Below are 14,732 nucleotides of genomic sequence, written 5' to 3' on the forward strand. Positions count from 1 at the left end.
TGGTTCGTGTTTGTTGTTTCTGGGATACCGTTTCATCAGTACTTTCCCAGGGTGACTTAGCCAAGCAGGTAAGGTAATCCCAGTGGTTGAGCGTCTGTTAAATTTGAATAGTCATTCATGTGGTGTAGCGTTGGTTGATGAACACAGCAATGAACGACTAGCATGCAAAGCTTCAGCCAGGACTTCTTCCCAGCATGACTCTGGAAGACCTTTAGTTTTTAAAGCTAGAAGGATTGACTGCCAGATAATGTCATTGTACCTTTCCACTTGGCCATTGCCTTCCGGATTATATGGAGTTGTTCTATTTGTGACAACTCCATGATTGTGTAGGAAAGTTCTTGTTTCTTGGGAAAGCAATGAAGATCCTCTGTCACTGTGTATGTGTGCCCGCATGCCAAAGATAGAGAATAGATTGGATAGGCAGCTGTTGACAATTTTGGCTTCCATGTTTGGGCAGGCATAAGCAAAGGTAAACCTGGAAAATTCATCTACAATGGTTAGTAAATATCTGTTCCGAGATAAAGAAGGTAGTGGTCTCTTAAAGTCAATACTTGGGCGATCAAATGGCTGAGTTGCTTTGACTAGATGTAAGTTAGGTGGTTTGTGGAAATTTGGTTTGATAATGTTGCATGTTTGGCAATTAGCTGTCACTGCGCGAATTTCTTCAACTGAGTACGGCAAGTTTCTACTTTGAATAAAGTGTGTCAGTCTGGTTACACCTAGGTGACATAGGGATTTGTCTAATGCTAACAGTTTGTTGTCCGTAAGTGTAGCACAACTTGTTCGCGTGAGAGTGTCTGTTGCCACATTCTCTTTTCCCTCTCTGTACTGGATGCCAAAACAAAACGATGCAAGATTGATTCTCCAGTGCAGTATCTTTCCATTTTTTATTTTGCCATGATTTTGTGTATCAAACATGAATCGGACACATGTTTTGGTCTGTTTTTAGAATGAAGTGCCTACCAATTGAGCAGTGTCTCCATTTATCGACAGCATCAACTATTGCAAGAGCCTCTTTCTCTACTGATGCATAGTTTAATTCACTGCCTTGTAAAGATCTTGAGTGAAAGGCAACTGGTTGATTGTCCTGACTAAGTACAGCAGATATATAGTTGTGGGATGCATCAGTTTCCACGACAAACATTAGATCGCTGCTAATTGCAGTTAGGCTGGCATTTATCAGGTCAGTTTTCAGTGTCTGGAAGGATATTAAAGCCTCGCCTGTTAACGGAAAGATTTTTGTGGATTTCAGATTTTTAATTTTATCCAAAAATCTACTTTTCCATTTTGCAAACATTCCAATCACACGTTCCAACGATTTTGTATTTTGGGGTGCTGGTAATTCTACAAGTATGCGTAGACGTTCTGGATTAGGCTTGATGGTTCCTTCAGATATCCGGTATCCCAAATAATCAATTGTTTGGGTAGAGAATTTGCCCTTCTCCTCATTGTAGTTCCAGTTATCCAGTCTAGCAGCCCTCTGGAAATGCTGAAGATTGATCTCGTGTTTTTCCAAGATAGTGCCACGGATGATCAAATTGTCAACATATGCATAAGTTTCCTGTAAATAATGTTTTCCAATGACTTCATCCATTTGGAAACAAGCATTCCCATTAGTCACTTCAAAAGGCATCCTAGTAAACTGGTACAGTTGGCCTCAAGACTGGAAAGCAGTATAAAGCCTGTCATTGGGATGTAAGGGGATTTGGTGGTATGCACTTTTCAAACCTATTGTACTGAAGTATTTATACTGTGCAAGTTGGTTCGCAGTGGTTTCAATGTTGGGCATGGGGTATGCATCTAGGTGTGTATATTTATTGACTGTTTGAGAATAGTCAATAACTATTCTTTTTTTATGGTTACCACCCTCTTTCACGACCAATGGGTGTGCCCTCCATGGGGATAGACTTGGCTCAATAATCACCTCCTTTAATAACCGTTGTGTCTCTGAGTCAATGAATTGCTGGTCTGGCTTTGAGAATCTCCGCGGTTTGGTTGTGATAGGTTTGCAATTTTTGGATAAGTTAGCAAACAGGGTTGGAGGTTCAACATTGATAGTCGTGAGGGAACAGAATGTTAATGTTGGTTTGCTGCCACCATATTTGATGACAACACTTTCATGTTGTTCTTGGAAATCAGTACCAAGGATCACACCAGTACACAAATCATTAATTACATTTGAATTAAAGTTCCTGTACTCACGTCCAAGAAAGCTAAAATCCACAACACAATATCCTGCAATTTTTGTGGTTTGTGCTCCTGCAGCCATGCGAATTGATTCTGAGCTTCTGTGTTGCTTCAGCTTAAGTCTTTTGGCAACATTGTGGCTTGTAAAGTTTCTATCAGTACTTCCAATGTCGATTAAGGCTTTCAGTTTATGTCCTTTCAGAAACAAATTAGTGGATACTTTAAACCCCGACTCAGTAGCAGCAGAAAAGATGGTTGAGAGTGTAGAGCTGTTACTATTTGATATTGAGTGAATAGCATCGACAATTGCAGCTGAATGAGTGTTGGAATTGCCTGAATGGCATAATTTTGAAAAATGTCCGGTTTTCAAACATTTATGGCAAGTTACTTCCCTAGCTGGACACTTACTTCGTAGGTGGCATAGATTTCCACAAAGCCAGTGGTTTTGTAGCAGCCAACGTGGCTTCCATAGATCTAGCAGCAGCATGGTAGGTGTGGGAAAATCTTGTTGAACAAAGGCAATAGCATTCTTTTGAGCATGGTTGAGAGACCGATCTTGACTGTAAACGTTCTGTAGGTCTAGTGTCCTATTCTCCAGTAGCCTCTGTCTAATAGGATTGGATTCCAGACCATTGATGAACGCACCCCGAATAGCCTCTTCCTTATAAACTTCAGCTGTGACTGGTTTGTAGTTACAGTCTTTAGACAATTCGCGCAGGGCTTGTAGGAATTGGTCGATAGACTCATCCGGTTTTTGGCGCCGACTAGACAGGAGATGACATGCAAATATTTCGTTTGTAGGCTTAACGTAAATATTCTCCAGTGTCCATATAGCCTCTTCGTATGTGTGACAATGTTCTATGTAATCATACACAGTCCTGTCTATGTTGCCTAACAAGACATTCAATTTATCCAGCGGTAATCCAAGTATTTGAATAACGTCCAAGTAATTGTTGAATATCTGGTACCAAAGCTTTCACACTTTAGCGGTGACTGGTGAATTAGTGTCCTGGCTGAATCGTTCTGGTTTCAATACCTTATCCATTTAAATAAATTTGTTTTGAATAAGTTTTGAATGAGTTTTGAATAACTTCTAGTTGAATAAATTGTGGCGAATTACAAGAATAAAGAATACCTTTAGGAGATTTAGGTTTTATTCGACTAGAAAAACACACAATACATATACAAGATGGCGACTCGGTATATCAAACAAAGGGAGACAATTTCCTAGAAAGGGGCAAACTACTCTCAAGTGATTATTATTTTACCACAGTACCAAAGTAGATGTGTGGAAGCGGCTGAGATGTATTTCTATCAACGAATGCTTAGCATTTTTTAGGCAGAGAGAGTGTCAAATGCTGAAATCTGTAGAGGGGAACAGGATGGTCTGCTTGCGTTATAGACGATCCCGTCCCCAATGTTAGTTAAATGAATTGAATGGTAGTGTGATTGAAAAGAAAAAGGTCGCATAATGACGAAAACATGCCGGTATATGTCAGCGAAAGAATGCAGATTTATTTACATGAATTTACATGAGAAATATTAAGGATATAAATAGAAAGAATAAGAGTTGCAGTTGATGAGAGGCTGATGGGTTAGTCAGGTAAGCTGGCTGGTGGCCGATGCCACCGGAGCAGTTTTTGATTACATGTTGACTGCTTGAGGGTCCAGCACGAAAGAGCAGAAATATAAGAAACAGGAAGTCACGTGGCTGTTTCGCTCTCCAGTTATCAGAGTTAAAGGGTGACAATCGAGTTAGCCTGGGAATTTCCATTCCCACATGAAATACGACGTGACGTATATAATTGTAATGAATACACTTACGACATGAGGTTACGAGTAACTGCTTTATCTGGCCATCTTGGAGGAACTATTACTGCCTCTACAACTCAATACAAGGGAGGTAACTCTTATAATTTACAGAGTTATTCTACTGTTACATCCTCTTCATTGAGAAAAGGTGTTTATTACCACACACATATATATATATGTATATGTACACATATATATTATTTATTGTCTATTTGAATACTATAAAGTCCTTGTCTTTCTGGGGGGGGGCTCGCCGTGTTCTTTTGGGTCGGCCCTGGGTTGTTATTTCTGGCTGTTGGTTTGATTCAATTGGTTGACGGGTTGTCTCATGGGATGTACCTATCGTTGATGTTAGATGGAGCTCTGGCCTCCAATGGGTCAGTATGCTGTTGGGACGGTGGTGTTATATTATCCCAACTGTTCTGTTGCATGGGTGTGTTACACATGGTTTGTCTCCGGGAATTATGTAGCTCTTGTAGGTGCTGTCTGTTGCGTCTCAGCAATCTTCCGTCACTGTGCATTTAGACAATGTAGCTGCATGGTTCGTTTTTTAGAGATACCTCGTGGCATTCTTCGTGTTTCCCTTCGTTGGCATCCTTGTACCGTGAATTGTCTTTTGTGGTGGCTTTGTACGCCCTGATGCTTTCTATGGCTGATTTGAGGGTCAATTCTGGTTTATCTATTAGGTTTCTTCTTTCGTCAGTACTCCTAAGCCCTTTTATTATTTGTTCCAGAATGCGCTCATCTTTGTTGTTACCGAAGTCGTATCTGTCGTCTTTAGTTTTCAATCTGACTAGGTAGTCGTCCACCGTGTCTTCGTTCTGCCACATTGATGAAAATTCCAAGCGCTCGACCCATTTGTTATATGCCTCGTGTTTATTTTCGTTCATCCAGTCCAGGATGGGCAGTGTAATGTTGGAAGACGCCATGTTGAATGTTACTTTTTTTTTTTTTTTTTTTTTTTTAGAGGGAAAAGTTTGTTTTCTTTTCTTGTAGAAAATAGTGTATTCACTTCTTGTGATAGGCCTTTTTTTTCTTCTTTTAGACATTGTTATTTTTTTATTTTATTTTTTTTGGGTTGTTTGGTAACCACTGCCACCATGAAATATGACGTGACGTATATAATTGCAATGAATACACTTAAGACACAAGGTTACGAGTAACTGCTTTATTCGGCCATCTTAGAAGAACTACTACTGCCTCTACAACTGAATACAAGGGAGGTAACTCTTATAATTTACAGAGTTATCCTACCGTTACACCACAAATTCTAAGAAGAATGAAGGTTGATTGCTTGCTGATGCAGACCATCAAGGAAAGGTAGTGCCACTTTGTTGGACACGTATTATGTGAAAAAGAAGGCATCAAACAGCACATCTTGGAGAATGAAATTGACAGAAAGAAAGCCAGGAGAAGGCAAAGGATAAGGATATTAGACTCCGATAACAAGCTGTGGACCAAAGCTTATGAAGAACACTAACCATGATTTCATCTATGGCATAAACATGCCACTACACAGGAAGAAGATTTGTATCAAAATGTCCGGATGACCAGATACAAGCTGGGAGGATTAGATGCATCGACCGAAATGTGAAAATAACACTCAACATGATAACAGCAGTCGAACTAGGGAATATGCACAGAATTTTGAATGGAACCCTTTATTTAATCCCCGGAGATAGCATGCTCTCATTCCAGCAGCCATAATTGGGTAAAAGTCATAATTAATTTGCAATTGTATTTTGAGTGTCGCCCGCACTGAGGATTGAACCTTTATTGGGATTTTCCCAACTATAGACGGGAACAAAAATAATGTGACGTTGACAAGAAGGAATAAACACAACTGAAGTTGTTATAAGAAATTAATTGTATTAATAGGAAAGAGAAGGAAGAATGTTTCTTTGCAAAAGCAGTTGCTTTGCGGAACTTATCTATTGTTCGTCCTTTTAACGCTGTTTGTTTCCTGTGGAGTTTGGCTGGGTTGAGGTAAAAAAAGGAAAGCCTTGAATTCCTTGGTGCTGCGATTGCTGTTGAAACTTCTCCCATGTATCTGGTATGAATGGCGGAGAAGACTGAAAAACACGTGTTGTCTTCTAGGCTTCAACTAGCAAAAGAGGAAGAGTATTCGAAATAACCGCTCTCGAGGGGTTGGGAGGAATCTAAAAAGGGAGGTCTGCGATTGGTTGCTTTTTCATCCAATCATAGGGCACCCCGTTAGTGACTCCTTAATAATTCCAATACCTTAAACCTCCAGAAGAGTGTAACTTACTGCTGAATTTGACCAAGTACTTTATCCACTACATCAGTAAATAAAAAAAAATATAACTCAAAGTGTAGTATCTGTTCTGATGCTTCACTTAAGTTAATTGGTCCTTGGTCAATGTAGGGAAAACCCTTCATACTGAGACAATTACTATTTTTTTGAGTACTGCCAGAGTTCCCCCTTTTTACCCTTGTTTTAGGGGAGCTGTCCCCCCCCCCCACACACATTAATAACGACCCTGTGCACATTTGCTTTCGTGGGGAAGCAAATAAATAAATAAATAGAAAAAAGGGTTTTTAATATGAATATCAACACACACACACACACACACACACACACACACAAAACAAGAACAAAACTTATAGGCGTATAGATTTTCTTTTTTTATGATATTTTTATTCAAATCCAGATAAATATTTATTTTTTAATAAATAAATGATAGCAAAAAAATGTTATCTTAAATGACGTCAGCTGCTCCAATTTCATTGGCTCAGAATTTCGGCGTTTTACGTAAACTGCCGGAAAATTCCGACGATAACACGGTTCTTATTCTCCATAAGTACAATAAATTCTCATGAAAGTGTGAAATCATTTTTAATGGAATAACATTAGCAACCACACATTCGTATTTTACAACAACAGCAAAAAAAAAAAGTAAAATAAATTTTCTTTTTACTCCAAACATTTTGTAACGTGATTATAATGATATCTAACATGTTACCTATTTTTTATGCTCGATAATTTTGTTTAAAATATAGTTTTTGCAGTCAGCTTCTGATATGTCACTTTTGTAAACTTTACTTCATTCTAGATCCTGATTAAAAATCTAATCACCATCTGTGTACATATTTAAAAAAAAAAAAAAAATTATTACGTACGAAACTATGGCATAAGTGAATTGAAAGCAAACTTGAAATTCTGTGTAAAACGTCATCAAAAGTTGCGTACACATTTTTGGACCTGAAACACTCACAATGGCGACGCTCGAAGAAAATTTCAGTTTGCAGAACGGCGAGGTAAAATAATAAACTTTAATTATTAAATTATTTTTGTATATGTGTTTTTAATGCACTAGAAAAATGTAAAGTTTATTTCCGTTTAATACAAAAGAACATATCTCGTCTCAATGGAACTTTGTTTGTGTTGGTGTTTAAGCCGGTTGATTTTTGCCTCGTCATTCCTTCATTTTAAATAATAAGTGTAGCAACCAACACAAAATAAATCTTTGTTTTCAAAGTATTTTGCCTTTTTTATATAATAATTTATTTAATTTTATTAGAAAAAACTTATTTGTTAATCTTAAATTATGCCATTTTTGGTTTATGTAATGGTCGGTGTAAGAAAAATGTTATTTTTTTAAATAGGTACTTTACGCAAAATATGAATCGTGCGATTTTTTTTTAAAAGATAGAATTTTCAAGTTAAAATTCGATTTCGACGCTATCTTTATTAAATTGTTAGGTGAAAGTATAGACTTGTTACAAAACACCCTCCTCCCCATGTTAAGAATCGGGTTCTAAATAATAACATTATCATTTCACAACGCACTGCATGAGTACCTAAAAAGATTGCGATGTTGTATTAACCAAATTGAAGTAAATCAATAAACGTCCAGAATATGTAACACTTTATAACTCTTCAAAAAACAACAAACGGAATTTATATCGAACGTATTTGTAATGAAATTCTCTACCTAACTAGCCAGATGTTAATCGTTTCCCTATAAAGAATAAAATCTACAAAATTCTTAAGTAAAATTCAAGATTAGCACCCCTCCAGGTTGACAAAAGTTTTGGTGCTCTAGCGCACTTATTAACCCGTGCTATTTTTTTAAATAGTATTGTCAAGTTTCTGTTTTTATTAAATTCTAAGTACAGAATAGGTACAAAACACCTTCCCCTCGCCGTGTTAAGAATGGCTTTCTAAATAATACCTTATTTAAGCACGGATCAAGAAGTGCATGCACCAGTACCAACGTTCTGTCCGGAGCTATCATTTGCAAAATGAAAGTTTTTTTTTAAATAAGTAGACGACGAACAGAAAAATAGATAACCGAATGTTTTTTGTTTGTTTTCCTATTTTAAAAAATATAATTTGAAAAAAAAAAAGAAAAAATCATAAAAGGGAAAGGTAGTTTGATTGAAGCATTGCCGGTAAATAAAATATGAGCGTATTAGAAAGCTATAGCAATGTGAGTTATCGGTGTAAGAAGTGGTGTGGAAAATTAACAAAAATAGACAAACGTTACTTCCATGGCAAGTGCTCGTCTGAGCTCCAATCTCTGGTCCCCCCCTTGCCAATCTTTCACGATAAACACCCATCTAGCTGAAACCACTGTCAATAATTTTCCCCACTCTTTATCTGTGCCAAAATCAAAACATAGATTCCATGAAGAAAGCTTCTTTCTTAGAAGTGGAACTCTCTTCCGTTTGCCTGTTTCCCACCTGACTACAACTTGGATGTCTTCAAGTCAAACATAAACAAATTCCTGATGAACCTGCCTCTTCTTAAGTAAGACACTTTATCAAATCTCCAATACTAACGATTACTACGATACTATTCCATTGATTACTGTACATGCAATAACCCGAGTGGCTTCCGGGCCTTGATAAGTGGTGACCACCATGTACAAAAAAAAAAAAAAAAAAAAAAAAAGGGAGATCTTGTGGAATAGTGAAATACCGTACATAAATAAGTTAATAAAATTAAAAAAGTAAAAAATAAAACAAAGTACTGATGAATTAATAAAATATTATATTTTATCACATACCAGATTTAATTAGAACCTAAAACCCGTCACTATTAATTAGACTTTCTTTCCTGCGTGGTAGTTTCAACTCATCTTCCTGTTTCATTACCGTGGCGGTTTCTCTCTTTTGAAACACTCAGCGGCTTTTTATACCTTATTTCTTTTTGATGAAAGGATGTTATCCCGAAATATCAAAGACACCAACCATCCCGGTCCTCAAAAACAGTAAACCCCCATTTACTGATTTTATATATGATGTTATATGCAACTATGAAAAATAGACACCTGTTTGTCTATTTTTGTTTATTTTCCACACCACTTCTTGCACCGGTAGCCCACATTGCTATAGCCTTCTAATACACTTATATTAAAAAAAAAAATCATTTTGTAGATGACTTCTCCGATTGAAACCTTTGTAAATGGGGGATGAATTTAACCAATTCTTATTTGTTAATCAGTCAATCTAAAAGCTATTTCAGTCACCTAAATTAAAAATGAAATATTTTCCTGTTTTTTTTTGTTTTTTTTTTTACTTTAACTCTTTAGTAAAAAACAAAACATTTAAAAAAAGTTCTAGCAAATTTGATTGTACATGTGAAATATCAAAATGAAAGATTATCCCGGAAAATATAGTCGCTCCTGTAAACAAGTCTATAACGAGGCTATCTAAGGAAGAATGATAACATATGCTTGACACTAATTTTCGATACCCATAACAAAAAATACAAGTAAAAACTAGTAAAATGAAATCAATTCACCATAATTTTTACTCTATATTATTGTAAAAAAAAAAAATTATCATCGTGCGTAGCTGACCTGATGCAAGATTGTGAAAAAAATACTTTCTTCACGATCCTCTTCTCAGGTCTTTTCAGTACAAGTAACAAAGATAGAACTCTCCACTTGTGAGGAAGGTTTTTATAACAAATGAACCTTCCTCCATTAGTATAAATATCCACCAAACTATCGTTCGATTTGGACGTTAAAAGAGCCTCCTCTTCTCTAACAGCTAAACTTTCGTAAGTTATCCCATTATTTACCACACTCTCCCAACAAAACGAAATATATATATATATAAGTAAATTAAGATTTTGAAGAAAAAACTGTTTAAATTTGCGTGACCCTGCAGGGAGACGAACAGGTGCTAGATCTTCATCAGGGGGCACCTGGAGGTAACAATCGTTCAGAGTAGCCGCATTCTGAGACTCCCCTATCAGTTGTAGTTTATTGTCATATGCAAGATTATACTTACTGAGCAGGTAGTAGACTAGGTCTACCCCGCTGTCCTCTTCCTGGTACACAGTCACTGCAGTACCACTTCTGCCTTGCGAGCAGAGCTAAGCCAATGTCCATGCACTCAAAATGGTACCACTCATGACAGGAATCACAGCACAATATATCATAACTCCCTGGAGGTCTATTGTAACAATATTGTGCTGTCTTCTTCCTGAGATGAGTCTGAAATTTCTAGGGATTGTGTACTGCCAGAAGTGACAGGTGAAGATGTACTGGCATTATTAGGTGTACTCTCATCAGCATCATCATCAAGTGATAAATTTCTATTGGATACAGATTCTTTAGCGAATGAACCTATACAAGACCATCATCCTGTTTGACATAAGCTATTCTCATCACTCCATCTTGACCTAGCAAGACCTCAAGTATAGTACCCAACGTCTAAAAGAGTCATGATTTTAGAAGGCTCTTGACCACCATTGGTTTTGCAGTTCAACTATATCAGTTAACTTTCTTTGGCAGGGTGGAGAAATCATTTCTTCCCAATTGTAATAATAGGCGTGGACTCCTATTGCATCTTATAAACATGTTGGGTGTGATAATTGTTGGTTGCCTGTCAGTAAGCTCTTGATAGGTAAGGGGTCGATTGTTTACTGCCTTCTGAATATCAGAGACAATAGTTAGGAAGGTATAATAATCTACCTTACCCCTACCAATAACCTTGCAGAGGCAGAATTTTAATGTTTTGATAATACACTCCCAAAATACCTCAACCCAAGGGGAAAAAACTTAGCCTAGTAATCCTGAAGGAGACGACAAAGGTGCTTAGTCTTCCATTACAAAGAAAGGTCTCTGAGGATTGACTCTGGAACACCATGTGCATTTGTAAATCTAACTAGGGTCTGAAAAAAAAAAGGACAATATAATGTTGAGAATCGCCTTAATATGCACTGCCCTTACATTTAAACAAATGAACAGCCACAGGTACATTTTTTTCTCAGAGTTCCCTTCTTTCACCCAAAAATGTCCTCTGAAATCAACTCCAGTATTCTTATAAGGCACCTCAAATTCAACATGAGAAGTCAAAAGGTTGGCCATATTACCTGACAGCACAGTCTCTAATTGTATCTCTTACACATGGTACAAGAACTTAGGGCACTTTTTACTGCCTGCCTTCCTTGAAGGACCCAATAACCCTTACATCTTAACTTAGAGTTGACCCTACACCAATATTATGAGTTGTGTCAGATTATTGTTCTTGCTCAGCAACAAGGGATTTTTAATTTCATAAGTAAATTGAGAAGACATGTACAGTTGTTCACTTGAGCAGATCAACCTTTCCTCTTCCAGAAAAAGATCAAGCGCCTGAACATGATTAGGTGTTGGCTTTCCCATTGGATCCCGAAGATAATTTAACTCTATAGTAAATTCTTGCTAGTGAGAGTTTTTAATTAAGTAATTTGCAACTTTCTTGTCATAATTTTCATCCCTTTTTCCTTTTTCAAGCCAATGAATTGGAAAACTAAAGAGATTACGATAGAGTAAGATAAACAGCCATCAGTTCTAAAGTGGGCAATGTCTTATCCTTCACTTGCGTAATCCATGCCTTGGCAATGATCCAAGCAGATTTTTTGTCCTGAACATAGTAGACAGCAAAGCTGTACGCTTCTGTAGAGGCATCGCTGAACAAATACATTTCTCCAGATTAGTTCCGATCACGGCCCGGTTGCCATCAGTGCCCTGTCTGCTAAAAAGCATATCATTTAATTTCGATAGGTCTTCTGCAAGGTTCTTCCAAGATGACTGAAACTCCGGAAGGACTTCCTCATCCCAATTCAAGCCCATCTTCCACGATTCTCTCAACAAAACTTTACTTTTTATGATCACCGACAGACATAGGGTCAAAGGATCAAATATTTGATCTGATTCTGAAAGAATCTGCCTCTTGGTAAATACATTTGCATCACATCTGACAGGGGTACTGCGCAGCTTCTCTGAAAGAGGATCATACTGGTACTCAAGCACCATCTCCCATTTGCCCTCATGAGCACTTAATGCACCATCCCTTCTCATTTCACTCCTAAGGTTGTCACAATTGGTGTTACAGGACTGCACCACAAACCCGCCTTCCTGCAAATGCTTCTTGACCTGAGAATACGATCCTATAAGCTTCATTGGGTCGGACTCAGTCACCACAAGGGTATTGACATAGAATTTGTTCTCCATTGCTGCTTGACATTGCTCTAAAGGATATTGGGCAGCATGCAATCTCAGGATACTCCTCAATATAAAGGGGCTGGAGGTGAACCCAAAAATCAGAGTCAAATAGTGAAAACATCTAATGCTATCACTGTTTTTAACAGAAAAACAAAACCTGTTCTTGTCCTCTTCCAGGGTAAAGCGAACCATCAGGAAAGCCTTCCTGATATCTGCAAGCAAGACAGATTTGTTGGACCTGCATGATATCAGTAAGTCTAACATGTCTCCCATCATGTTTACCCCAGAGTAAGCAGCCTCATTTAATGAAGCCGAACCACCAGTTTTCAGGCTACAATTAAATACTGACCTAATCTTTGTAGTTGCTGTTAGATCTACCTTAAAAATAGGTCGATGTGGTATTCAGATATAGTCCTCAAACTTTTGATGAGCTACATGTATTTCCTGAGTGATGCCCTCCTGCTTCTAGTGAAGGAACACATTTATTTACTCCTGATACAAGCCCTGTTTCTCTAGGCTCCTGATTACTCGATCCAAAATGTGCAAGGCAATTGCATGATTTGAAGGTACCTGAGCAAGTTTATCTGCATGCCAGGGCAACTGAACATGATATTTTCCATCCTTAAAGGTTTTGGATTTTTGAAACTGCTGGATCTGATCCTGGTCATAACTTTAAACCTCTTCTCTGCCCTGATTGTCTAATGATTCAATGCTGAGCATCTCTAATACTCTCTCGAAATTGCTGAAAGGAAAACCATCCACTTAGAGGTCTACATAGGTAGAATCGGCTTTCAAGACAAAGCAAACATGAACTGATTTCACCTGGGGAGTGTTCTCTATTACTGAACTAAACAAAGGTGAATGTTCTGGAACAGTAGGCAGGGTCTGTGGAAAAAAAAGTCTATGGCACCAGAGGTGGTGGTGAGACCACCAGGGACATTGAAAGCTCAACCTTGCAGACAAGGCACCAACTGCAAGGGACCTAAATTTTGCACTAGATCATGTCTCATAATTCCCTCTATAAACACCAAATCTGTGCTCGACTCCAATTGTCCAATCAGAACATCAGTCCATTTCAACTCCTCCAACTGTAAGTGCCAATTTTTTAAATTTAGAGATAGATCCAATGAGTCGGCAACCAGTACCGGGACATGCCAAGTAAGGCCAGACGCCAAATCAACGTCCAGTACCACCTTCCTTCTCCAAGTAGGGTAGTCATTTTCAAATGACAATCTAAACCGTTGGAACCCAAAGAGTGCAAGACCTCACCAGACAAATAATTTGGTCACTGCCAGTATCTAGTAGGCAATTCACTGAAACAGCTCTTCTTCCTTGATCAAAGATAATGCAAATGATAGAAGGTAATTTATTAGAGTATCCGAAGGGAGGTTTGAAAAGAAGTATCTCCTCTAGATTTTGAATGGTTACTGGTGGATTGCTTTGATTTATCCCAGGAGAAGGATCAGGCAATCTGCCACTTCAAATTAGCAAACACTTGATTGCCTCACTGATGTCTCGCATCATGACAGACAGAATTCTAGTTCCACATAATTGAATCAGCTCTCCTTTAAACTTCAAAAATAGAATTTTGGCCATTAATTAAGCCCCTGCAAAATCATCCTCAGAGAGTCGCATCAAGTTAGCTGGTCAATTCCTCCAAGATAGAAGCAGTCCCGCTGATGAAACCCCCAAGATCCACTTAAGAACCATCCTTGTTGTGGGAGCAATCAATGATATCTTGAAATATTTTATCAATATCATTGACATTTAGATATTCTTTTTTTAACACTGAGAGTGCCTGCTGATAATTCGTATTGACACAACTCAACAAGAATCAAGAACAGAGCTCTCTCGAACAGAGAGTATTTAACAAAAATTAATTCTTCTGTATCATTTGTCATGACTGCAAAACAATTTTCAAATCTAGACAAAAAATTATAGAAACTCATTTGATCGTTTCTGTGTAGGCAGGCAGTATGATGATATTTAGAAGTGAAACCTGGTCAGTTGAGGTTGGTTGGTTGGTTGGTTGTTTTTGTTTTATGGCATATCAACCCTTTTCAGGTTATTTAATGCCGAATCCGGTGATTTTGAAGAAATTTTTTTTTAATAGAATATATTTGTTTTTTTGCAAGTCAGTTTCTATTTAACCCATAGTTGGGACTCTAACAGGTACCACCACTCCGGGTCAGAGTGGACATGGGAGCAATGGCAAGTAAAGGGTGGCTCCTCACTCCCCAAAACCCGCAAGCTGGGGCCTCATCATCG

At 37.8% G+C, this 14,732-nt stretch overlaps 2 protein-coding genes across 2 annotated transcripts in view; one reads left to right on the forward strand and one right to left on the reverse strand.

Annotated features, from left to right (window-relative positions):
* Positions 1-1,657: 1,657 nt before the first annotated feature.
* On the reverse strand, positions 1,658-4,445 carry LOC145276565 (uncharacterized). Its single transcript, XM_080127760.1, has 2 exons — positions 4,339-4,445; positions 1,658-2,951 (listed from the first exon to the last, which is right to left on the reverse strand). The coding sequence occupies exons 1-2, from the start codon at positions 4,443-4,445 to the stop codon at positions 1,658-1,660; spliced, it is 1,401 nt and encodes a 466-aa protein (XP_079983886.1).
* Positions 4,446-6,907: 2,462 nt separating this feature from the next.
* The window catches only part of LOC145276748 (26S proteasome regulatory subunit 6A-B), a 63,476-nt gene continuing 55,651 nt past the window's right edge, over positions 6,908-14,732 (forward strand). Inside the window, exon 1 of the mRNA XM_080127984.1 lies at positions 6,908-7,278. Coding sequence (XP_079984110.1) covers positions 7,237-7,278 — 42 coding nt within the window. The 5' untranslated portion in view covers positions 6,908-7,236. The remainder of the gene's footprint in view (positions 7,279-14,732) is intronic.

Source organism: Euprymna scolopes, chromosome 5, assembly GCF_053919585.1.
Source record: "Euprymna scolopes isolate OS-2025 chromosome 5, ASM5391958v1, whole genome shotgun sequence".
NCBI lineage: Eukaryota > Metazoa > Mollusca > Cephalopoda > Sepiida > Sepiolidae > Euprymna > Euprymna scolopes.

What these genes read in the sequence shown, in the direction of transcription:
- LOC145276565 (XM_080127760.1), bottom strand. Translation starts at nt 4,445, where the DNA reads ATGTGTAACACACCCATGCAACAGAACAGTTGGGATAATATAACACCA. An exon ending in CCATCTAACATCAACGATAG is followed by an intron (nt 2,952 to 4,338) that starts GTACATCCCATG and finishes TCTCCTGTCTAG; the next exon opens with TCGGCGCCAAAAACCGGATG.